Here is a 25,218-nt window from a genome sequence, read left to right on the forward strand (position 1 = left end):
TGTTGTGGGTTAGCCCATTGTGTAAGTCAAAACTGTCAGAGGTAGGAAATTCCTCATTACATGAATGCATGACCTGTGTTGACTTTGCTGCAGAAAATGAGGCTATGTTTGTGCCCGTCAGTCAGACTAAGCTGTAGACTAGAACTACATTTGTACTATTTTATTGTTTTTAGTGCTCAATTAGTCTGCAAAAGGAATCATACAATTCAATTAAACTGCTTTTATTGTGTTGTGTCTCTTAACTACAGTTGTTTGTCACAAAATATACAATTGAGCTGTATTAAGATGAAGTCAATTAAAAAAAAAAAAAAGTGCTAAAATTCTGACACTTTTGGTGGAGACAGTCAATCACATTTACAATTTTATATGTTGTGAGTAAAGTCGATTGTGAGTAGTGTTTACTGGTCAAAGCTAAAAGTAAAATAACGTATTGCAACTCAAGTCAGCAAACCCCGGGATGGTCTATCATTTACTTCTCTACTAAATAAGCTACCTAACATTTTGAGTGCTTGAGTCTAAAAACTGTGCTCACACTGAAAGGTGCTCAGGTGTTCCGTTCAGTTCACGTACCTAATTCTGTCCAAAAGTTGAGTGCGGAACAATAAACACTCCATATAAAAACAGTATAAAAGTAAGTATAAAAATACTTGGCAAAGAAACCAGTCTGTGCAGCACTTTGCTCTCGGCATCACAACCGATGATTCAGAGCCTTTGGACAAGTCCAATGAGAGTAGGGTCAATAGTTAGGTTCTCTTGTTGTGGAATCACATGCTTTGTCTTGTTCAGCCTCTGATCCTTCAGAGATCCACGCTGTCCTCTTCACTGGCACTCCATCGCTTACAAGCCTTCTAATCCCGGCTTCACTCCTTGGTCTGGTCATAGCGAAACATTCTTCACCAAGGGTCAGCGAGACCCTCTGAGCTGCATCGGCTGAATGGGAATTCCCAGAATGCCAAGCTCTCCTCCTGGGAAAGCTGCCAAACCCAGAACAATCTGCGGCATCCAGACCACAGATCCTGGAAGTCGGCTTTACCATGTCAGAGGTACGGTGAGTGCAAGACGCCCCAGGCTGGAGAGGTTCTAATTCAGATTCAGAGAAGCTGCAGCGTGTCCGCGGATAAATGCTTTTCAAAGCGGGGGAATCGTGAAGGGTGGAGGGAGTGAAAGAAGATGACAGACGGGAAATCCGTGGAGGAGCATGGACCCGATCTATTATCCTGTATCCAGCACTCTGTACTTCCTTTCTCTTTCCTTCCATTTCCTTTGGGCTTCCTGATTCAACAACGTGTTTGGCTCCTTTGTCCTCATTATGGATCCACCTCATCCTCCTCCTCCTCCTCTGTGCCAGAACCTTCTCCAGCTTTATTTCCAAGTTGTGAACGTCCTCAGTGACTTTATAGACCTGATCAAACCCAGATAGCATTGCATCAAAGCAGGGCAGCAAGCGGTCCAGGTGGGCCGCATGGACTTTGATGCCAGGCTCAGACGTCAAAGAGTTTTCAGAGCCCATGGAGAGATTGGACGACAGGGGACGTGGAGATGAAGGGGAGGAGGGCGTGCAAGGAGAGTGGGATGCGGGAAGGGCTGATGACAGAGTGGAGAGGCAGGATTGCTGGGAGGACCTGGATGGAGGAATGTCCATTCCTTCGAATTTCACCCTGTGTCTGAACTACAAAGGAAGAAGAATGTGGAGACTCAGCAGTTTGCATTGACTGAAATATTTCCATTATTTCCACTAAAGGGAACCCCAGCCATTGAGCCACTCACCTCTTTAGCTTTCGTGATCCCCATCCACAATTTCAGCCTTTTGATGAAGAACTCCACCATCTCATAATCCTGAGGTTCAATGGTTGGACGGTACAGCTCAGCCTGCTCTCGCCTGAGGACCACAGCAGTGTTAATTCTGAAACCACCTCATTACAGGGCTTTTTTTTTTTTTTTTTTTTTTTTTAATGAGAAACATTCTAGATTACACATTTCATGTCTTTACACTCTTTTTGCACTTTGGCCAGACGACTGCCTGGGGGTCTAATATGTAGATGATACCGTTTTTTTTTTATTAATGTCATTTAATGTTGGCACTTTAGGTTTGGCAATCAAATGATGAAACGCAGTCAGACTGACATGCTGAATGGCCCACTCAGGAGGAAGCAGGTGACCTCAGTGTTACTCTGTGTAAATACGTCTCTCTTATCAGCAAAATCATCTGGGAAATGCTTTCTTTTACCACGCCACACTTGATTTCACGTCTGTCTAATTTCAGCGTTCCAGAAGTCCACATTTTGGACGACTGCAGAAATTAGTTGGTGATGCAATTTTGCTCCTTCTTTACCAGTGAACCTGCTCGTGAAATGTATTCATTTTTATACATTTTGTATTCCATGATGTGTCAGTTGACTACAGAATATTTTACACACTGGGCCTTTAAGTTTATTTGGGTCTGGAACCATTTCAGTAATCACACAACATAATACATTATTAAATATTTTTTATGTTATTTTTCCTCTTGTATGGTCAAAAGAAAACTTGAATGAAGTTTGGAATACCATTTTACATGCTGGAAATGATACCTGTATGCATGAATGAGTACAGCTCCACAAAGTTTGGCGAGGAGCCAGACAGCTCCTCCCATCAGCAGCAATCCATACACTGGTCCCAGGACTGGATGGACCCTGCATAGTCGTTGGAGAGCCACCCGGCCTCGTAGGATGGACAGTATGGACACTGCGGTCTGACGCACCGACACGAAGCCCTCCAATGAACGTGAGAAGAGCTAAAAACAAAAGCAAGGAGAAGCTCGTATGCAAATGTTTTATAAATTGTTGTTATCAAACATTACTTAAATGTTTGATAACAACCATATTGTGAATGTCTCTAGCCTGTCAAGAGTCGCCTGAAATGAAAACAGGTCCACCCTTTGCTTCTTTTGCTTGCTCCAAGTTACAACCCTGGAAACTAGTCTAGTTTTGGCGAAAGACGAGCGGGAGTCTTTCACGAAAACTAAAACCGCCATTTTTAAATGGTGGTCATGAATCCGGGGACAAGGAAGGCACAACAAACACCAAGGAACCTTTGGTCCGCCTTGCAGCTGTAACTCCACCCACGCTGAGCTGGGACCAAGTCGCGGTGGAAACACACCGGTGCCTAGGCGTACCGTACCGAGCCAAGGTTGCCCGAGCCAAGTAGCGCTAGTAGAAACGTTCCCTTTGATCTGCCCTCTGTTGCCCTCTGTTGCCTCACCTCGTGGCCTTCTTTTTCTGGTGCACTTCCAAAGGAAGGTCCAACAAAGTGTCGGTTTTATCAGGAAACTAACAAAGCATTTTTGTATTTCAGTCTTGGTACAAAGGGCAGATAAGGTCAATTTCCGTTTTGGATAAGTTATCAAGTAATCAATCTGGCAAATAAAATAAAGATCTGAATGAAGAAATGTGCTTTCTTACCGTGTGTCCAAGGTGAGTGCATAGAAAGAGCAGCAACATCAGTAGGAGGGTCAGACACCAAAGCTCCCTCCAGGCTCTCTGCAGCACCTTGCCTAACATCACCCATCTCCTCACAAACCTCAAGGTGCCCAGTAGCTTCAGAACAAGCAATGTGATGAGGACAGCAGCACACTGAGAGCCCCGCTGTGCCAAAAGGGCTGCACCGTGAAAGTCGATGAAGTCGTCGTGGTCTGACTGAAGCTAAATTACAGAAATTTACAAAATGCAAGATCATCAAATGGAATAAGAGTGGTATTCTTTCATTGCTTGTCAATCTATAATATTTTCACAATTGTCTTAAATATTGTTTTGTATGCAGGTTTACAAAGATTTAGCTTAGAAATTCTCAATTAACTATTGACTACTGCAGCATACTACACATTAAACTGTCTAGCATACTGGCCAGTTTTGGTTGCATATCCTAAGTCTCACCCTGGAAACACAAGAGGTGGCCTCGGACAGGAAGCAGAATTGGAACGTAGCTGTTGCAAGAGACAGGAAGCTGAAGACGAGCTGTAGCCAATGCCTGCACTGATGCAGGTACTGGGCACGCTCAGTCACCATGGACCAGAGCTCTCCAGCCAAGATGAGGAGAGCAGAGAGGAGAAGAAGGACCTAGGGCAACAGAACAAAAAAAGTATTGATTTAAAAAATGAATTGTCAAAGAACAAGAGATCTTGGAGTTTATTCCCTCTTTGAAGGCCGTGAAGAATTTGTTACCATGAGTGCAACCTGCAGGTCCAGTCCAGAGTGGGTTGAGGGAATGAGGAGAGTGTGTATGGAGAGGGATGGAGTAACTCTCCATAATGGTTGCCTGTCTAGCTGAACAGACACACAGACAAAGAACCCAGACTCTCTGTGGTACTGTGTGAAGTCAACTACGATAGTTCTGAAACTGAAAAGAAAGTTGGATTGAAAAAAAAACAAAAGAACGCTGGCTTGCATAGTTTAAGTGGGAACTTGAAAACATTTCATCCACTTACTTTTGGGAAGCCAACTCTGCTACTTTTAGATCTGGTAGGACCAGTTTTTTTGTGACAACACTCTCACCCAGGATGACTCCTGGCGTGACAGCGTGTGTGCAGCGCAGACGTGGCAACCCAACCAGACTTAATGAAGGGTTTTGGTGCAGGTGTGGCACCAAGATGTGTTCAATCCACTGCTCTGCCTCTGACCAGCTGGACCAGGACGAAACATTCAGAGGTGTGAGAATGTGTGTGACTACATTATTTTCACTCTTCTTACCATTATTATTTTTGTTATTATAGATTCCGAAATTGAACAGATCATGCCAGAATTCCCTTACTATTTTTCGAACAGGTGGCACGTGATGTCTGAAACACTCCTCGCTTTCTAATGATTGTGACCCTTTTGACAGTAGGAAGCTGAGCTCTGTCCTTACTCTCTGAGCGAGGTCAGGTTACGGAGGCCCCGGGGTGCCGAGTGGAGACTGCGCCTGACGGCCTCGTGCAGCAGCCTGCCCTGCCTCTGCTCTACATCGTCCCGGTAGTTCACCATCAACAACAGCAGCAGAAACAGCAACTGGCAGAACGATTGCTGCACATAACACAAGAATGGAGACAACTAATGTAGTTCAGCAACTTCTTTTGAAGATACACTTTGGAATCTTTGCCCACCCTCATGAGCGATCTCAGAGCTCGGACTTTGCGCGCCTCCTCCTTGGCCTGCAGGAGCCCATAGCCGCACGGTGGCCGAATTTTCCCATCGCGCTCTGGGAACGTTTTCACTACGGTGGTCTCTTGAGCCAGGTAGTCCTCAACCTCTGGGTCCACAGGCCTCCACAGTGTTGTGTAGACCAACGCTTGCACCAACACCTAGGAGACACAGAAACACAAATGCAATTTGCTAACCACAGGGACCATTTCACCTGACAGCAACTTTGGCCAAACACTGATAAATTTGGCAACATTTTGACAACAACTTGGATGTGATGAAACAAGACAATGTTTAAATTAATAATATTATGTGTCTCTAGGCTGCCAGTGAACTCACCAGAAATTACTTTAACTTTTGGTCTTTTGCTTGTTCAAATGTGAGATAATGAAAAATCAGGTCTTTGTGATGTCACAGAGGGCACTGATGCCTCTTTCAGGTCACTGAACCAAACCTCCAGTCAGGTGAGTGTCCCAATGCCTCAATGTAATAATGCTTTCATCTTTCATAACGTGTGCACATGGAAACTTTTAAATATGTTAAGACAATATGTCGCTTTACGTCACTGACTTTGTCATAAACCAGACAAAAATCTTCAATCCATTCTGACAAAGCCATTTGGGAACCATTCACCAACTAAATATAGTAAAGCCATAATACTGCAGTCTTACCCAGGTTACAGGACAGGCTAGTAGCCGCCAGTGCTAGTGGCTGGCAACACTTTCTCCAACCCACCTTTAGAGGTTCGAGGACCAGTGCGGAACTGAGGAAGGCAGAGAGAGCCGACACCAGCCACATGAGTACGACGCCTTTGGACAGGAAGCTGCCGTAGAGTCCGTTCACAGCCAGGCAGGCTCCCAGCAGTAAAGCCACGACAGGGTAAATCACACACAGAGCCCAGGGAGGTAGCAGCCTGCCTGGCTGACCTCGAACAACACCTTGGAGTGAGACACACATATATTAAATACTTCTGTAAGACAAGGAGACCTAATTATATGATTCCCTGATGTCCCACTTGATCTTAGCTTGGTCTCATGCCAATGTTTATATTAGAGTAAAATACACATCAAATACACGTCACATATCTGGTGACTTATATATATATATGTATAAAATACATATATATGTCCATGTGTTTTAAATATTACAAAAGGGGCCTTGAACACTTTGATGAAAACATTTGATAAAACCTGCGCCCTCTGTCTCTTCATTCCAGCAGAGGAAGACAACCTACGCAAACATATCCAAACGTGCCTGCGTTTTCACATTTAAAGTGCAAGAATTCATTCAGTGCTCGTTTAATTTCACTGCAATTTTGCATTATTCCTTTAGCCCCCCCAACCCCTCCCTCCACCTACCGATACGCGTTGTGGAGCAGGAGCGCGTGGAGTCGGGAGAAGGGCTCGGCAGGGAGGCGCTGGCCATGGAGTCGACAGACAGCAGGGAGGAGCGTCTGTCAAGTCCCCACTCGTCCAAGGAGGAACATGACTGTGAATCTGGGCCAAGGATTTGTGCTCCATAAAGAGACCTCACCTCACTTTGCCCTGTCCAGCTGCTGCAGGAGGTGCTCCTGTGAAAAAGAAAGCATTGCGTGTGTGGCAATACGACATTATTGCAATACAGCAGTGCATAAACCTGCTTTGGATGCAAGGGAGGCCTACATGTTGGAGAGCGATGAGAACGTTCTTGGGGAGCCCCTGCCACTGTCTGTGTTGCTGCTGGTAGCTTGGGGTGTGTCCTCTGCTGCCGCTGTTATCGACATGATCAGATCCTCGTCTGGTAAGAAAGACAAATGTTCACAATTCATACAGACAGACAGACGCATCGATCCAAATGTGTGAGCAGCATCTGCACGACACTTACGGAATGCTCTAGCCCGTGTGTGTTGTAGCTTCATAACGCTCTACGACGGTTGGATTGATAAACATTTTATTCTGAAATCTTGTTTATCCATACCTTCATACATACATCCAAACAACCAATCAGCTTCCTTTTAGTTATGTCAAAAGGAATGGATGTATAGCGCTTTTCTAGACACTCACACCGCTTTACATTGAACCCATTATTTATTCACGCCACATTCACACTGGTGGTGGTAAGCAGCAACAGTCTGGGCGGATGATGCAATAGTGGCAGGACTACTTATTTAACTTTAAATAGAATGGGACTGAAGGCTTTACTTAGTGAATCAATCAATAGAAAGTCCCAAGTAGTAGTAGTAGTAATCTTCCTATTGGTAGCTAAACACGAGTAAACACTCATCTTTTTGAGGGACAATATAATATTTGCAATTGACATCTTCTGACAACTCATGTCAAGAAGGAGAAGATTTGAAATGTAAATGCCCAACTTGCCTGTAGAAAACATTAAAAGGTATGTTAATGTTAATTTGCTCACCAGAGAGAGTCAGAAGTGTTGGCAGATTGAAGGTATTGGCTTTCATGACACGGCCACTCATAGCATGGCTGTTGTGGTCCACTGTACCATGGGACTCATCATCTTTAGGAAGTGTGTACGGTTGAGGTGTGGAGGGGGGTCCCACTGGTGAGCCCATGGAGGAGGGAGAGGCCAGGCGGAGCTGCGTCAGGGCCTTTTTTCTCCTGAGCTGGCGTGTTGGGCCGAGGGTGGGTGAAGAAATGCAGGTGTTGGCACCTGAGGACGTGTTGCTGAGACTTCCCGAGGTGCCCGCAGCCACATTGAAGAGGCTGTCGCAGGACGGCCACGTGGTCACGCCCTCCTCTCGACATGATCTTTCTCCCTCGGGGGCGAGACCGGACGCGGCCCAAAAATCCAAGATACTGGCGTCGATCGCCTTGCTGTCCAGTAACTAGACAAGCAGGAAGAACGACTGATGAGAAGAGGCAGCGATGAAGAAACGATGAAGCATTTGTCTATTTTTTGCTATGTGTTTACTCACGGAGGAGGGGCTGTCCCTGACGGGACCGCAGGTGTCTGGAATAGACAGGCGGGAAGGGCAGGAGAGCTGTGATTGGCCGAGGTAGACGTCCATCTCCACAGAGTGACAGGTGGGGGAGGGCAGGACTGACACATCAACAGTTACCTGGGTTGAACACACAAAGACACAGGCTACTGCAAAGTCAACTTACCACACAAAAAAAAAACCACGCGCTTGCTTGTCACGTTTACACATGAGGAAGGAATATCTGATGGAAGGCCTTCCGCCGTCATGAAGGGTGAGAAAACCACAGGGACAGACTCAGGCATAAAGTAGCAACTCAGCCTAAAGTGCATGTAATTGATCCAGGTTTACCGAGGACCACATTCCCTCTTGTATTTCATGAGCTTCACAAAATCTCCACTCACCTGACTGTGAGTTTTGCGAAACAGAAAGCAGAGGAAACTCTGGATGGGGAAAACCAGCAGAGCAATGATCGTCCCCACAGCCGCCGCCTCCATGTTGACCAGCAGGCGGGGGGACAAGTGTCCACTTGTGACAAAGACACACAGATCACCACCACAGACCACATAACAGCAGAATCCAGCTATTAAAGGCACAGGATTAAGTAGCATGTCATGGTAAATTAGCATACTGCAAACAACATTCCCATAAGCCCTGCTTTATGTTCTATTTTCCTGCCTCAAACATCTTGTACAGAATGCAAGGTCAGGTTAAAAAAAAAAAAAAGACATAAAACCCAGTGCGGATCCACTTGAGCCACTTTATGTGATATGCATTAGCACAATTACAAGTGGACCCGGTCTTTATGTAAAAGTAACCTATTATGAGTGCATATAACAACTGACTTGATCTTTCAAAGAGCAGACACACTCTTTCATGATAATGAAGCCCTTAACGTGTTTCACATCAGGCCAAGTTGAAAAGAAAATATCAAGCAGAGCAGGTTTTGTTTAAAATAATTTAAGTGTGAATTCTTTCAATAAATATTTGTTTTACAAAATATTAATAATATATTAATAATATTAATAAGCTGTTGACTGCATCAAAAATGCAGCATCGTTTTTTTTAAATACTAGTTGGCCACTAATTTGACGAGTCGCATTCTGGTAATTAGAATTCTGGTTTTCCAACCTTTGTCCCGCCGTGCCAACGGCAGCATACCACAGAGCAGCCAGTGCCAGGTAGAGATGCAGCGTGAGGGCACTGCATGTCACCCTCTGAGCCCGGGTGAAACGGCTGTGGGCGGGGCGTTCCCACAGTGATAACCACAGGTGGCGCTCAAACATCCCAAACGTCAGCTGGGACGCCGAGACTCGTCGGAACTGAGAGAGCTCACCGGGGCCTGCGGGGGTGATAATCAGGCGACGTTTGCTCTTGACACGAGAGGCATTTTTACGTGCTGCGTCACCGTGACATACGTATAAACTCACATGATGCTAGAATTTCTCTCTCCACAGTGCCACTCTTTTGATTCTCCACAGAAAGCCAGTCATTCAGCAGGAAGAAGAACATGTGGTCTGTCTGTGGGTCCCAAACCACCACGTGCTCAACGTACCAGGATGGATCCAGGCCTACAATCATATATATGTTCATTCTCACATCAGTCTTAACTGTTCCAGCACAATTTAGAAATGTCTTACTAATTAACCAAACTAACTTTCAGGAGTGTCTTGCAATGACGTGAATAGCTTTAAAACCTGTGTTGTCGTGCCAGATGTGGATTTTCCAAACTTCTCCCAGGTTGTCATCTGTTTCCAGGTGAAACTGGTCCAGGCTGCCACGCTGAAAAGCTCCGTCCCTCTGCAGGTGGCGACATCCGCTCTTATTCACACCATACAGACTGATGCCAACATGAGCAGTCGTGCCTGTGAGCGCAGAGAGTCAAACCTTCACTTGTTCCTTCAACACTTTCACTTGTTATTTTCTTTTCTCTTCGCATTACCGACCTGCTCCTCGCCTGCGGCCAGTCTTGACCAAAACCCTGTAGTTGTAAAGCCCCGGGCGGCCACAGAGACGCAGCTGCCTCAGTCTTATGCTGTCCAAGTGGTCCAGTTTATGAGCGATGAGCCCCACCACCAGGTGAATCAGCAGCAGGGCAGCACACACAATCGGCACCACCATGTTACGCACAGGACCGTTTGGCTGCAATTAAAAGACAGCAGAGACAAAATAACACATTATTATTATTATTATTATTATTATTATTATTATTATTATTATTTATTTATTTTTAAATATTATTATTATTATTATTATTATTATTATTATTATTATTATTATTATTACTACACATAGTTATTTCCTCTTCGTGCTCTGTTTTGTCTTACCGGTGGAAGCAGAACCACGGCCCCAGGATGGACAAACAAACTGGCCCCAAACATGGTGAGGTGCCTGGTGAGACAGTGCGCAGTGTGCAGTGTGCTGCCCTCCAGTGCCTGCAGACCCTCACTGCGCCAGCGACCCTCCTTGACGCTGTAGTACTGGCACAGGGAGCTGAATACACACACTGACACACTGACAGCTCCGGCATCAGCCAGAGATGAGGACAGGCGGACAGAGGCGGGTCCATCAGTCCCGTTTAAACTGTCAAGGAAGAATATTTGGAACTTGAAAGGGAGTAATCACATGGAACACTGACATGCAGAGGAGAGAGCTGACTCACAGTGGAGATAGAAAGATAGATTGTGCCATTGAGCTGGTGGGAGAGGAGAGACTGAGGGCAAACTCCCTCACCAGGGAATCCCAGGATGCATTAGTCCGGGGCTCCACAGAGCTCACTTCAATCTTGACACGTCCCATACTGACTGGAGTGGCTCCTTTGTGCAAAACAGCCATTTGCATGAATTATTAATCTAAAACCTCAAATGCGCAATCAAGCTAATTAATGGTTTTGCAAATATGCTGAATGATTGGCCCTAAATTTACTTTTCTGAAGGTTGATAGTTGGGTAAAAATTAAGCGTTAAATAGTGTTGCAGCAAATTGCACAATAGGGATCTCAAAAGCTGTTATTTTCCGATTAAAGAGTTTTGAGCCAAAATAAATACAACAAACATATTCTAAACATTCTTCAAGAAACCCCAAGATGAATTTAACTGTGGGTAAAGTGAGGAGGTTTCAGAGAGCAGATGGTTGAAGGAACTTATTCATGCATGAAGGCACGTTCATTTTGACTTTCCTATTTAGTTCATTTAGAGTTAACGTTGTGAATGATATCACTCAAAATTGTTCAGCACCTTCCAGTGATTGGAAGGTTACCAGTTCTAATAACTCCGAAATTGCATCTCATGTATCAACAGCTTATCTACAATCCCCCCCCCCCCCCGCTAAAACTTTCAGGTCTGGAAATTAGCTCTTTGTGATGACTGGTACCTCTCCCAGGCTAGTGACAGTAACAGCCCTTGAGACCAACGTCAGGTGGTTATCTTAAGGTTTTTCCCCCTCTAAAGCATGTAGAAGGTCTAAAAAAGAATTGGTTTTGGCAGACAATCAGTTTAATACGAGTTCCTTAAAAAGGGGGCTTATGGACATATGGTCACTCATGTTCACAAACTCAAGATTTTTGTGTATATCAATTGTTTAAATGTGCTTTGTGGAGAGCTTTGGGAGCTACAGCTTGGCATTACACTGAGCTGCAACACTCAAAAGCAATGCAATGTATCTAGAGAGAGATTACTGATCTACCTTACCTTGTTCCAGGCTGAAGTTGAAGGAGATATAAAGACCTGCATTTTCATCAAGTCCATCCACAGCTTTGACTGAGAAGTTTAAACTTCCATTGGTTGGGAGAGTTAAGGTAAGACATGTTTTATTCCCAGCTTCATCTTTGCTCCTATCCGAGCCCCCACTTTTCGGTCCAAAGGGGTTCTTATTAGGAAGGGTGACCCGTATGGCCTGGTCAGGATGCAGGTCCTGGATGGGTAAGGGTTTGCCCTGAGGGGAGGCCAGTTCCATGGCAACCAGGGCGGTGGAAATTGGAGGTTCAGCTTCAGTCAGCAAGGGGTTGGATTCCAATTCCGCCTCCATACCAAAGAGGACCTGCACAACCTCAGATTTCAGACTCTTCAGCTGAGCGGTGAAAGAGGCGGGGATGTGAAACTGACATGGGGCTGAAGCCTTTGATGACTCAGTCATATGAAGGTCATATGAATCATTGGTCTGGTTTCTTTGACTGGTGCAGAGGAGATCAGATGGGTCTCCCTGGAACCCCACCGTGGTGATATAATGGGTCGATAGAGAAATAGGCGCATGTTTATGAACGTGCAAGCGCACAAGAGAGCGCATCAGGGTGCTGGCGTGACCCAGTGCAGACAGGGTGACTGAGGAAGCACTCTGCAAAGTCCTGGTGTAAGTTGGGTGAGAACTGGAAGAACTAAAAGACTTGGAGACAGCAGCCAAGGTGCTCCCTGCAACCAGAAAAGTTGAGTTACACTGTGAAGTAAGTATTGTGAGAAAGACAGTTTAATTCAGGGGACGGTGGCTGATCAGCACCTATTATAGCAAGGACACTCTTTCCCGTTTCAACAGTTGACACAATACCAGGACCCCTCTCTTCCTCCATGACATGGATCATCTTTCCAACAGCTTCCATGACCTTTTCTTGGCTCTTTCCACAGTCCACTTCACTTGGTACAGCCTCAAAAGAACAATTTATCATTATTGGACTAAAGAAAAAATGTTTGAGACGTGAACAAAAATTCTTTAAACTTTTCCCTTATTTCTCTACTTCTCTATCATAGCTGTAATAATAATCTATATGATGTAAGTGGCATGCAATAAGTAATATTGGTGAGTTATTTAAATAACGTGGGTCAATGCATGATGACCCAACAATGTTAAACCTATGAAATGTTTGTGGTACTGGCTAGACTCAACTGACCTTGTCCTTATTTTTCGATTGCAAAGAACTAAATTAGATTTACTTACCATAGCCTGTAACAGCGCTGAACTAATTTGATCAACATCCAACATGGAGGTCACCGAAAGAAATGCAAGGGCTTGAGTAACATTTTTGCGGATTTCCTTTTTGACCTCCAGGTCTTGTGGCATCTAATAATGCAGAAACATGGTTTGAAGTAATCAGCTTTAAATCTAAATCACATTCAGGTACTTTAAAATAAGAACATACAAGCTAGGTACCTGGTTGAGTTGGCTGGTGAGGGCAATGGAATAAGGGACGATCTCCTGAGGGTTGCCATGTTGGACTAAAGCCCACAGTTCTGTTTGACTCTTGTTTTTGAGCCACTGGCCAGCAAGATCAGCTCTCACTGTATTTCTGACGGTTAACATTCTGCAGAAAGTAACATTTTAAATGCTCTCTTAAACCCATTAATATATTATGTTGCCTTTTTGCCATAATCTGTCAAATCCTGGTGGCAGTACCTGTTCAGAGCTGTGACCTTGGTACCCAGGTAGTCTTCTACTTGCAATGTAACTGTGATAACTGATATATCTTGTTCTTGCCCAGGACGACCCATTGGAAGGAGGGTGCCAAACGTTGATTGAGTTCCCCTGTGAAGAGAAATTTAGTTAAGATTTTTGTTTTCAATCAAAGATCTAATATCATAAAAAAGAATACTTTCCAGTGTTGACTTTTTACTTATTTATTTGCTCCACTATTTAAAATATGTATGCTGGGAGACATGGTTCTGGAAATTGTATCAGAGCTGATTTTTCAGGCCTTTGAGACCAGGTTTGTAGTATCCTTGTTTTATCACTAACTACTCCCAGTCTGTCACTTTTATTGACAGCGGTAACAGTGGACTATATATATTATTCATTAGGAAGGTATCTGAGTCTAGAGCCCTAGATGAAAAAGAAACATTTGAAGACAGATACAATCTAGGACCTTTAACACAAGTATACATTGAAAGCTGTAGGTAAATAATACGCCCTTACCTGTACAAAGTAAGCACTGGACACATTGTGTTATTGGACAAACATGGTGCTACCTGCAAGGTATAGATCAGCTGAGAGGCTGTGCTCTCGTTATCTTCCCATCCTGCCACACAAAAAAGAAGGTCTTAGTGAAACAAACTTTTTGAGGAAATATTTATTTGTTTAACAAGGAGACTCAAAATAACTTTCTCACCTGTGCAATTGTAAGTGACAGTTGTCTCCAGCAGGTGTATATCTGAATCTGGAGTGAGATCACATAGGCCTCCATGCGGCGGAGGACGAGACAGTAGCATCATACTTGCACTGCCCTGATGTCCTCCATCAGGTTGGGATGCATTGAGAGTGAAAGTGTATATCTGACCTGGCCGCAAGGCACCTGAACGCAGCTCTAAGGTAGAAAAGTGTGGTTTTGTTGCGGTGATTATGTCATCTGGGTCAAGGGCCATGCTGTTCTGGTTTTCCACGCTCCATTTGTACTGGGAAAAAAAAAACATAAGTATAAATAATACTGTATTAGAGATTATCTTTATAAACTTCATCTGCAAATCACACATAATTATTTAATCTCTATCAATAAATGTAGGTTGCTGGATATTGATATATGATAATAATAATAATAATAGTATTAATATTTCAAACAAAAAAGTTTTCTGATTTAAGCATTTTGCCAGATTCATTACTGCATGTACCAGTGGGGTGAAAATTACCTGAGTCTGACCACCACACTGGCTGCACTGTCCTGAAAGCACAACAGGTGCACTGTGGCTAACTAACTGGTGAGGAGATGATGGCGTGGCACAGGAAACACATTCCACAGTCACAGGAAGTACATGAACTTGATGCACCATCACCTACAGAAACAGAGGTTCCATCTGAGATGGATGTCCTGTTCGACCAAAGCCATTATCTTTGACAATATCCAACTTTTGGATCAACAGAGAATTAAGGGAGAATGGCATTGCAAAATGGCATGACACTACAATAAGGGGCATATGGGTGATATTTACTGTTTGATTGACTGAAACGGGGCTCCTGTATGTCTTGTATACAGTAAGAGTGAAAATGTAGACTTCTCCAGGGTGCATCTTTGTGCTGGGCACAATAACTTTATTACTGTTGCTCCCAAAGAGCTGCTCAAAAGAGGGAGAATCTGTTGAATTCTGGAAATACAAACACATAATTCTCAGTTACAGTGACATGTGCAGCAATGGACTTCTTCAGTGTAAAAGCCAACAACAACAAAAAAAGACGAGCACACACATCATCAGGCCTTTACCAGTGTTATGAAGGTCCATTCATACTGTAATGTATCCTCTTCTCCTGGACTCGTATCTGGGTCGTGGGACTCAGATCCATCCAAGGTGAGGTCAGAGAGGGTGGACCAAATTCTTTTTGAGCCACCCCTAATGACAGCAACCAATGGGGAGTTGACCACACGAGTAGTCTTTTTTTGTTGGACAAGTAAGGGTGTTCCCTGGAATGAAACGGTAAATACCAAGCAGTACTGTCCTACATCCAGGGTATGTTTTGTAAGCAAGAGCAGAGGAGATGTTGGATCTACCTGACTGTTAAAATGGACTTTGGATTTAAGGCTGGAGTCGGTACAATCGGACTTTTGAAATATCTGCCATTGATACTTGGTTTTGTAAGCAGAGCATTTAAAGTCCACCCTCGCTTCAAAAATATTTGATCTTGACCTGAAGACAGTTGAGTGGTTGAGAAGAATCGATGCTTGAGGGCTGGAACATTGAAGCTCCACTACATTTATGTATAGCTGAGTGGACAGATGACTGACACTATTGAGAACTTTGACTGTGACTCTGTGTTTTCCAGCAACAAAATAAGCATGACTGACTGTGTTCAAATCTGTTTCCAAAACTTGTGTTGAGTCTCCAAAGTCCCATAGAAAACTGAGGTCACTTCCTCCATTCACAGTAGCAGAAAATGTTACTGCATAGCCAACAAATATTATTTTTGATTGACATACAAGGCTGATTTTTTTCACAGGTGATTGAATTGTGACTGTGTTATTTATCATTTTAGAACATACTCCATTAGTAGCCACTACTTTGACAAACAACAGGCCACTACCTGGTGGAACAAAGACCACCTCTTGTCCCATGAGCGATATGGACTTATAACCAACCAAGTTAAATATCCAGGTGAAGTTAACTGGAAAAGAACCTTGAATTCCTGCCTTAAACCGAATTTCCGTCAGTGCTCCAAGAGCAGCAGAACAACAGTTTAAAATTTGTAAACCCTGGATATTCTCATTAACCAGAATGCTGGTAGATGCCTCGGCACTGCTGACTTTGTTCCAAGCTTTTACTGTCACAAGGTGTGTCCCTGCAGGAAGACTAGATGTGGTATATTGGCCATCAGGAATACCTTGACTGTAAATCCAGTTGCCATTTCTAAATGTTATCGCAAAGCTCACATCACTTCCTTGAGAGATTGTTGAACTGAATGTGACATGTTCTCCAATGCAGGAGGAAGACGTGGACTTGTTTAGGGTTAGACCTTCAACTTCATCCTGGACTGTGAGATTGTGTGAGACTATCTGCCAGCTTATGTCATTGGAAATATTTAAAGAAACCCAGTAGATACCTGCATGTTGAAAAGAGTAGACAAAGGTCTGTGGTGTAACATTAAATCTGGTTGTTGCATTTTTAACCTGCCAGTTCCAATGCAGATTGCTGCCTTTCTGAATGACACCGTGGAGTGGCACAGAAGCACTTGTTGGGACAAAAAAAGGACGCAACATTCCCCCAATATCAATTTCTACCCCTTGCACCTCTTCCTGAACATTAAACTCTTTGGTAGTGTTAATCTGGCTGAGAATATTTTTAACTGAAACTTTGACAAGACACTTTCCTACAGTTTTAAAAGTGTGCAGAATAAAGGGTCCCTGCTGGGTCTGCTGGAGCGACTGATCATCCATCAAGTACCAAATGTATTGTAGATCTGAGCCTGCCACGACAGATACAGAGATATTCACCACTTTCCCTAAGGCCACAACATTTGATTGAGTAGTAAATTGGACATTTTCGACAGGCTGCACTGCCAGTAATGAAAAAAGGCTTGTGGCCTCACCCAATTTGTTATTGGCTCTCAGATGAATAAAAAACCTGCCAGGGGTTTTTGCCCAGACTTGGAAAGTCTCACCAACTCCAGTAGTTTGGTGGTTAATTCCACTCTGTGTAAAAAGCCATTGGTAAGTCACATTGGAACCTTGTGTAACTGTAGCAATAAAAATAAGTCTCTCATTGGCTGGTACATAATTCTTCTCCACCAGGTTCTTACAATCAACCTGAAGACCATCTATCCTTTCAAAGACCTCAAATAAAATAGTGGCTGCCTTTCTGCTCACTAAATTTTGTGCTACAATCTTAACTTGAAACAATCCTGCTTTAGGGAAAGCAATTCTAAGCTGATAAGTCCCTTCTTTGGTTGAGTTCACACCATCCACTGTCCAGTAGTAGTTTGTGCTGCTGATAGCACTGCTACCTGCGAGAAAACAAGTTTCTTCCCCCACTTCGGCATAAGGCCGATCGGTCTGAAGCGTCAAGTCTGAAACAGGAAGTAAAACATTGACACTAAGGGTCACAGAATCGCAGCTAACAAGATTAAAGGCTGTAGCATTGACTGTAAATTGACCCGGTTTCGTAAAAACATGGGATACGTTTTGTTTGTGCTCCATAGGTGAGCCGTCTCCAAAGTCCCAAAGCACTGAAACATTGCTGCCAGTATAACTGGCCACCCAAAATGTTGCAGATGTATTGACGGTGAGCATCTCACTTTGAAAATCATGTGCCAAAGAAATGTTTTTAACAGGGTTTTGAACAGTCACACTGACTTTGGCTGTTTGGTTGCTGACCTTATTACTTGCCATCACTGAAACATCTTCAGTGCCTTCATGTCTAAAAACAAAACAACTTTGAGTGTTATTCATTTTTGTAATAATGCTGGAGGGGCTGCTGAGCCACTTCAGTTGGTAACCATTTCTCTGTCCAGGGAAAACACTCACACTAATACACACGGCATCTCCTACTGCCACAACTTCCTGTGACGGCTCAAGGTTCATATTCTTTATCACTGCTTCAACACAAAGACTTGTGTTGAGGGACACAGATGTGACAGAGCTGAGCACAGTGAGGCTAATATCAAATATCCCATGGGTTTGAAATGAATGCGTTACTGAAGATTGTCCTTTGACAACAGTTAAAGGTGATCCATCTCCAAAAAGCCAGTGGAATTCCAAGAATGTTATGTTACCGATTACCAGAGCAGTGAGCTGGACATTCCTTTTACTCATGATGCATTCTGTTGGGAGAACTCCACTAATAGCCAAGGTATAAACCTCAACACTGAGAGACTGATGGGCCTGACTGACAGAATTTAGGGCAGTTATGTCCACTGTATAATTCCCTGAAGACTTGTAGATATGAGATATCATGCCATTTGAATGGTTTCTGGTTAGGAACCCATCACCAAAGTCAAAATTCCACATAAGATTTGTACCAGTGGCCACCATCGCAGTGAAATTTGTAACAGAGCTTAGTTCAGTGGGGCCACTACAGCTGACTGTTAATCCTGAGATTTTCTCTACAACTTCCACAATGAGACCAGTAGTCAGGAATGTAAGTGTGTTGTTGGCGCACACTGTGACATTATAGAGGCCTGCAGATTCAAAAGTATGGCTGACTTTGGGGTGGATGTCTTGGACAGCTTCTGAGCCATCACCAAAGTTCCATGTGTAGACAACAGCAGAGCCTGAAGGCTCTACCCAAGCTTCCAAATCAAGGGCCTGTTCGATGAGGACTGTGGTAACTGAAGAGATGATGAGGAGGTGCTTTAATTGAGGGCGGACGCTTATCTTCATGGACAAATCAGCCTTTTGATGTTGACTGGACACTTGGACATGAAGCACGTAGTCATCTGCACAAAACAAGAAGAAGCCATTTTACTAACTTACTTCTAGTCAAGTTATTTGTCATTGATTTGTTTCAAAGTGAGGGTGCAAGAAAATGATAAATGGTACTTTCTAAGAAGTCTACATGGAGATTGTGCAGACAAACATTTGTGTGTGCGTGTGTGCATTTGATTACCTGGGATTAAATAGGTAAAGTTGACTGAATCCTGCACATACATTTGCTTCTTTTCTTTCTCAATAGGTTGTCCCATTGATTGACATGGAGCATCCTTAGATTGGATCACTTTGCCACTGCCATCCCCAAAATCCCATCTGTATAACATGCAAATAGTACTTTCTGATTACCTAGACAAATCTTTCCCACACAATAGGCCCACATTTTTGTCAACTTTATATCTTAGTGATTAGGCTGAGGTCTTTGGATGTCTTTATGAAGAAACTGTTGTTTTACCTAAAGATGATGGGCGCAGAGATGTCAGCTTTGACTCCAACTGTGTAGAGATGAGGAGCACCCACAGCTATGACTGTCTGGGCTAGTGGGAACTCCAGCTCAGAGAGCAAAGTTAGTTCATCAGCAGTCAAGAGGACATGCTGGCTTTGAGAGCTTACAGGGTTGGAAGCTGTTACCTAGCATAAACCAATTGCATCAGATTACAAATGTAGATACAGAATTTTAAGTGAACAAGTGATCAACTAGAAAACTTCAGTTTACCTTGAGCTTGTAGTCAGCAGGTTTCTTAAACACTATGCTGTAAGATTCTCCTTCGTGGACCAAGTCATCAAGATCATCAATTGCCCAGGTGAATTTGACTGACGAGCCACTTTTCACTTTGGCTGTAAATGACTGATGAAGAAATATTAGATTGCACTTTGTAATTCCATGTAATTCCTATGTATTCTATGACCGAAAACGTCGCAATAAAAAGTGTGCAAGTTGGCCAGGTGTGTGGGAATTTCTTTTTGTCAGTTTGGACTTTATTGTCACCCTCCGATGCACCGGCTGTGTTAATAGATGTGCAAGGATTTTTGCCCTTTTAATTCCATTTTCTAAAACTGTACGGAAGAACTGACTTTCTTTTTCAATATACATCAAAAGTTACATATAATGGTACCATTTGAAAAAAGAAAGTGCAAGTTCTGGATAATACTGTCAGTTGAAAAAAAAAAAAGCTGTCTATTTCTTTTACACTTACAGCTGTAGTTAAGTTGTTCTGGAAGGCTTTCATTAGCTATGATATAATACTATATTAGAGACCAAAGTGACTAAATTGGAGTTCACGCTGTTATCTAAAATAAATAGAAAATATAATTTAAAATTCAAACAGTATAGGAAAATAGTATAAGAGTGTTAGATTGGAACACACAAAAAATATTAAAGCATCTCAGAATTTGTAAAACTTTGCTATTGACAGAAACTCTGGTCACAATGTAACTATAAATTGTGACCCTGTGGTCCATTTTTCTAAACTTAGAGCCAGACAACTGACATGTTTAGGATGCTAAAATTGTAAGCAAGTACAAAAGCAGTTTTTCCATTCTTACCTGCGGCGTGCCTATGAGAATCCTGTAACACCCATGAGGTTCAACACTAAGTCCTGTAACAGCCTTGTAGACACAAACTGTCAAATTCACACTGTGGGAACTCTCTGCATCCAGTGCACTGATGTTCAGTGTATGGAGCCCCACTGAGGACAACACCAAGGGGACCGAGGAGAACCACTCATTGTGGGACTGTATCCTGCAGCCAGGTGAGGAGTCGGCCACCGCTTCTGGGCAGGATGGCAGGAAAGGCACCTCAGATTGAAGAACAGGTGCTGACCATGAGCTCCTGGCATTTTGTCCAGATAGAAGCTTGACCACTACAAGTATGGGCACGTTGATTTGGACATGAATCTGGTTATTCTCATCGGGTATGGGGTGAACAATGACCAGCTGCCCAAATTTAGACCCGGGGTTTTTAGTCGGACCATTTGGAAGATCCCTACTATCGTGGGCTGTGGGCGGCTCACTGTAGGAAAATCCAAAGTTGTCCTCATGGCCTGTACCTCTTCTAGGCTGATCTGTATAGGTCATCCTCAGGTTGCAAACCGTCCCGTCCACCCAATGTCCTCTTGGGGGCAAAGAGGTGAGACCTCCATCCCACCAGCCTTCCCACTCTGCACCACGAAAGGCCATGTAACTCTGGCGCCACGGGGAGTTTAGAGAGGCTTCACTGCTGAGGCAATGCAGGAATGCTCCAGAATCACGAGTGTGCTGAATGGCAACAATATCATCTGGGTACACCATGATCACGTGGTCTGGCAGAAGCAGCTGTTTGGGAAAATTGTGCAGATTTGCTGAGTATTTATTAAATAGTTCATATTATAACTAATTTCAGATATTGGATTTTTGTTTAATGTGAATCATTCCAAGTAAAACAACTCATAACTGCTCATTGTTTAGTTTAAGCCTGCTGCTAAAATGGGGCGTAAGCAAGGTGACTAGAGAGAATAGAAGAATGATTGCTCTTGTTGACATAAGACTGACTTCTAGATCCGACCTGTTTTGCATACATCTTTTGAAGAATGATATAAATAAAGTAAGAATAAATTACATTCTAACGCATAATCTGAATACTTAATTCCATTTAAAAGCATGAAACTCACATTCAAAGTTTGAAATTCAGGGCTTGGGTCTATTTGAAAAGGCAGGTCTGCTACAAGATGGTAGAAGGGCGGCACTGCGTTGTATCTTGGAAGAGGAGCAAATCTGCGGGCCTCTGCGGCAGCGTCGTAGGTGCTGCAGGGACTGGAGGCGGGAACACAGGCTTCAGTCAGATGGCACCAGTACTGGCCCGTGTTGCAGCCCCCTGTGGTGTTACACAGTGGGGCAGCTGAACAGCAGCTGAAGGGGTTGAGGAGAAGGCTGCAACCTGTGAGAAGAACCAGAGTTTACCACACAGTGGGGCTTAAAGAGCGCTTTCAGGGAGGCTTTGGAACATGTCGTGTGCGGTACCTGGAGGAACCAGGTGGAGGTGGGGGCTGCAGTATGGTCTGAGGATCTGGACGCAAGCCAGTGACGACACTTGGCTGGGTTGGACCACCAACTCCACAGACTCCAACTGACCTGCATGGCTGAACCAGATCCCTGGGAAGAGCTGCAGCTGTAGGGAAAAAAACAATTCAGAAGTATGGATTTACCTATGTAAGATTCTGTCTTCATTTATCATTGTAACCTTTAAAATGCTTTTTTTTTTTTTCTAACAATTTTTGGATAACACTACCATTTTCCCAGATATGGAAAACCATTTTTAAAACAATCAAATCTAACAACAATTTAAAAGATGCCTTTATTCTGCTTTATAGTAGTTAGTTTGAATTACACGTCCCATACAAGTTGTTGGACTTGTGTTCCATTGTTGGATCTCTGCACTTGAATTCCTGTTTGCGCACACCACCGGGAGAGACTGACCTCCACTGTAAGCTGGCCAATGTGTGGGGCCCCCGGGAGGGGCTGGATGTGTGTCTGAGTGTAGACGCCTGTCATGAGAACCAGTCCTGTCAGGTAAGTCTCCTCAGGAGGTAGAGACTCTGCAGGAGTTGGGATTAAACAAATTCACAACCTGTGATCTCAAGTCACATTTCTAAACACTGAGTGCACCATGTTACACTTCTGCCTTACCAAATACATCTTTCTCACAAAGGGCAGGGTGTCGCCCAGCACACGGTGCCTTCCTCCACTGTCCGTGTGTCCCCAAGGCCATCTGAGGGCACCCCCTCTCAGCCCACTGTACACCTCTCCCTGGGTCCACGTCACTCATTCCCTCAGACCCATCCTCACTTGATCCCTTCAGCCAAACCCACACGGTAGATTTTCTACACCAACATTTGAAATAAATTTAAACAGTCACTTAATAGATGCTTTTAGAAGGCACGATAGGTTTCACTCGAAACAAAGGTTTGTTTGACTCACACTGGGAAGGAGTGGTAGATGAAGTTTTGCAGCTCCTGGGTGTCAGCTGATGCAACATCTCCACCCTGAGTTTTTCTGCATGAATCCTGTGCCTCTAGCCAGGTAGATGTCTCCTTAGGGAGCCAATAGCAACGCCAGGTGTCCAGGTGGATCTGGCCACCATTCGGACACATGGTGTCATCTAGTAGGTGCACCAAAACAACACTGCATGATTCAGTCCAGGTTAGCTGTTAATGCTATCTATCTAAGCTAATAAGTACACAGTGGTAGGTTTTTTTTTTTATTTTTTTTTTTTTTTATTTTAAGAACTGAAATACACCTGTAAATAATAGTAATTACAATAAAAATAAGATTTAAGCTGTCATGATTCATTATCGAGAACAAATAGCATTATAAATCTATATATATATGTAAAAAAACATATTTAACCCTTTGTTTACAGGCACCACTGAAGGCATAATTTTACTTTAGCTTCTTGCCAAATCCATGTGCATGAAAGGGAACAACATTGTTACATCACAAAGAGCTGATACCCAGAACAGTGGTTTTGCTCAAGCTTTTTGAGTCTGTTTGCATGGAATTCACTAGTTGGCCAGAGATGTATATTTCTGTTAGAATTGTATGCTTCTTATAAAAACCTACCTTTAACTAACAACTACTCAATGTCTCTAGTACACTAACAACTCAATATCAAATATCCATTTGCATTATTTTTACTTTTTTGTGTCAAGATGAGAAGAGAGGATGTTAAAATAAATTGACTAACAATTTTACACCAAATTAATTTTTAGAACTGATTTTGAAATACAGACTTCGAAAAACAATGATCAAGAAATGCAACATATGTAAATGATGACTTCTAAAAACATATTCTCAGCCTACTACCAAATGTAATCTACACTCAAACAAGTTAACATTTAGCAGTGATATTGCCTCCTGAGAGCTCATTCAGGTAGAGTCAAATTTTCATGGTATCTAGAAACACTGAACAGATATTTGTAATAGGAGTAAAATGTACATTGAGACATTTGGAAATTTAAAAGTCTAATTTACACAGTCAGTTTGTTATCATTTATTATAGCATCAGAAAGTAGGGTTAGACAATTGACACCATCAATTAAAGTGCATACACTTCTCAATAAAACATATCTTAACATCCACCAAAAACAAACTATTATTTTCACATTTTAGTCTTGAATGAAGATGTTCTTACCCCCAACTGCCACAAAGACAAACACACAAAGAATCCACAGAATTTCTGTGTATGATGAAGTTTTCATCTTGCAGAACACTAAAAGAAAAAATTCCCTGACTTGATCACCGCAGGACTTCTGTTAAAATCGTGTTGCTTCTCATTGCCCCTTCCATCCTCAGTCGTGTGGCGCACTGTCGCTCTTCATCCTGAAGTCCACACCGTGTCTGTGCACAGGCTCCTACTTCCCTCCACTGTCACCCCCCCGGGTCCATCCTAAAGACGCACTTTGACTTATGACTGTTTTATAGCCCTCTTCTTTTTTCCTCCTGACTGCCTGGGTGAATTTTTTTTGTCTCTCGGCAACGCCTATAGAAGTGGAGTGGACAGAGGAGGCCAGCGCAGCTCATTACCATGTTGTAAAACCACACACCAGGCAGGATTTTGGCTAAAGTTCTGGAGAAATAAGTGTCAGAAGTAAAAAGTCCATCATAGTTTGAGTTTTTTGTTTCGACAGAACATAGTTGATTTGTTTTATTGTGAGGTGGAGAAAACTTGTGTGTGGAGGCTGCTGTCAGAACACCGGTCCCAAGATCTCATCACTGCCCAGACAATGGTGCAGTGACGCAAAAGAAATCACCCTGCTCTTAAAAGACCGGATGCCATTGCGGTTGCCTGGAGAGGAGCTGATAGTGATAAGGCGACGAGCTAACGCTCTGCTTGTTTCTACGGTGACTCCTCTTTTTGTCTTTCTAAGACAAAGTATGGGCTTACAGTGGAGGAATCTAGACTGGTGCTTTTAAAGTTCAACCATGAATGCAGAAATGCTCATAATATTTATTTGATAAGTGGCCCCCTTATTGACAAGGTTGCTGGTATATGTTGGATCCTAGCTAACAACCTGTAAGATTAACTTTTTATTTTTTAATTTTTTTTAAAATAAATATTATAAAAATGGTTTTAAGAATACAAAAGTGAATGATCAAAACACGTGGCTGTGTAAAAGCTGTTTTCAATGAAGCGTGTAACATTTTCTTATTGCATCGTTTTGTTGAGCTTAACAAAAAAACGAAACTGATTTACATCTCTACACAAAATAATTTATTTAGAAGACTGAAATTATATAAAGTATTCATCATGTTCTGCCCTGTTCCTGTTAAAGGCTGTTAGCA

At 43.1% G+C, this 25,218-nt stretch overlaps 1 protein-coding gene across 1 annotated transcript; it reads right to left on the reverse strand.

The window, feature by feature from the left end:
• Positions 1–149: 149 nt before the first annotated feature.
• On the reverse strand, positions 150–24,973 carry pkd1b (polycystic kidney disease 1b). The gene is made up of 41 exons (XM_076033818.1): positions 24,068–24,973; positions 22,855–23,035; positions 22,564–22,757; positions 22,354–22,472; positions 21,898–22,045; positions 21,549–21,814; positions 20,446–21,213; positions 19,616–19,747; positions 19,355–19,530; positions 19,079–19,215; positions 15,247–18,908; positions 14,978–15,130; positions 14,678–14,821; positions 14,164–14,446; positions 13,971–14,073; positions 13,455–13,583; positions 13,212–13,362; positions 12,999–13,121; positions 12,564–12,708; positions 11,762–12,478; positions 10,736–10,889; positions 10,401–10,656; positions 10,020–10,215; positions 9,771–9,938; positions 9,504–9,644; positions 9,205–9,415; positions 8,478–8,601; positions 8,071–8,214; positions 7,551–7,980; positions 6,815–6,929; positions 6,512–6,723; positions 5,889–6,091; positions 5,117–5,314; positions 4,882–5,036; positions 4,463–4,657; positions 4,200–4,374; positions 3,912–4,094; positions 3,441–3,680; positions 2,571–2,773; positions 1,768–1,879; positions 150–1,669 (listed from the first exon to the last, which is right to left on the reverse strand). Exons 1-41 carry the CDS (start codon positions 24,132–24,134, stop codon positions 737–739), a joined length of 12,546 nt encoding a protein of 4,181 aa, XP_075889933.1. The 5' UTR covers positions 24,135–24,973; the 3' UTR covers positions 150–736.
• Between the last annotated feature and the right edge of the window lie 245 nt (positions 24,974–25,218).

The sequence above is a fragment of the Nelusetta ayraudi genome, unplaced genomic scaffold (genome assembly GCF_046127955.1).
Source record: "Nelusetta ayraudi isolate G7.1 ecotype Tasmania unplaced genomic scaffold, CSIRO-AGI_Nayr_v1 ptg000042l, whole genome shotgun sequence".
In the NCBI taxonomy this organism is placed as follows: Eukaryota; Metazoa; Chordata; class Actinopteri; order Tetraodontiformes; family Monacanthidae; genus Nelusetta; species Nelusetta ayraudi.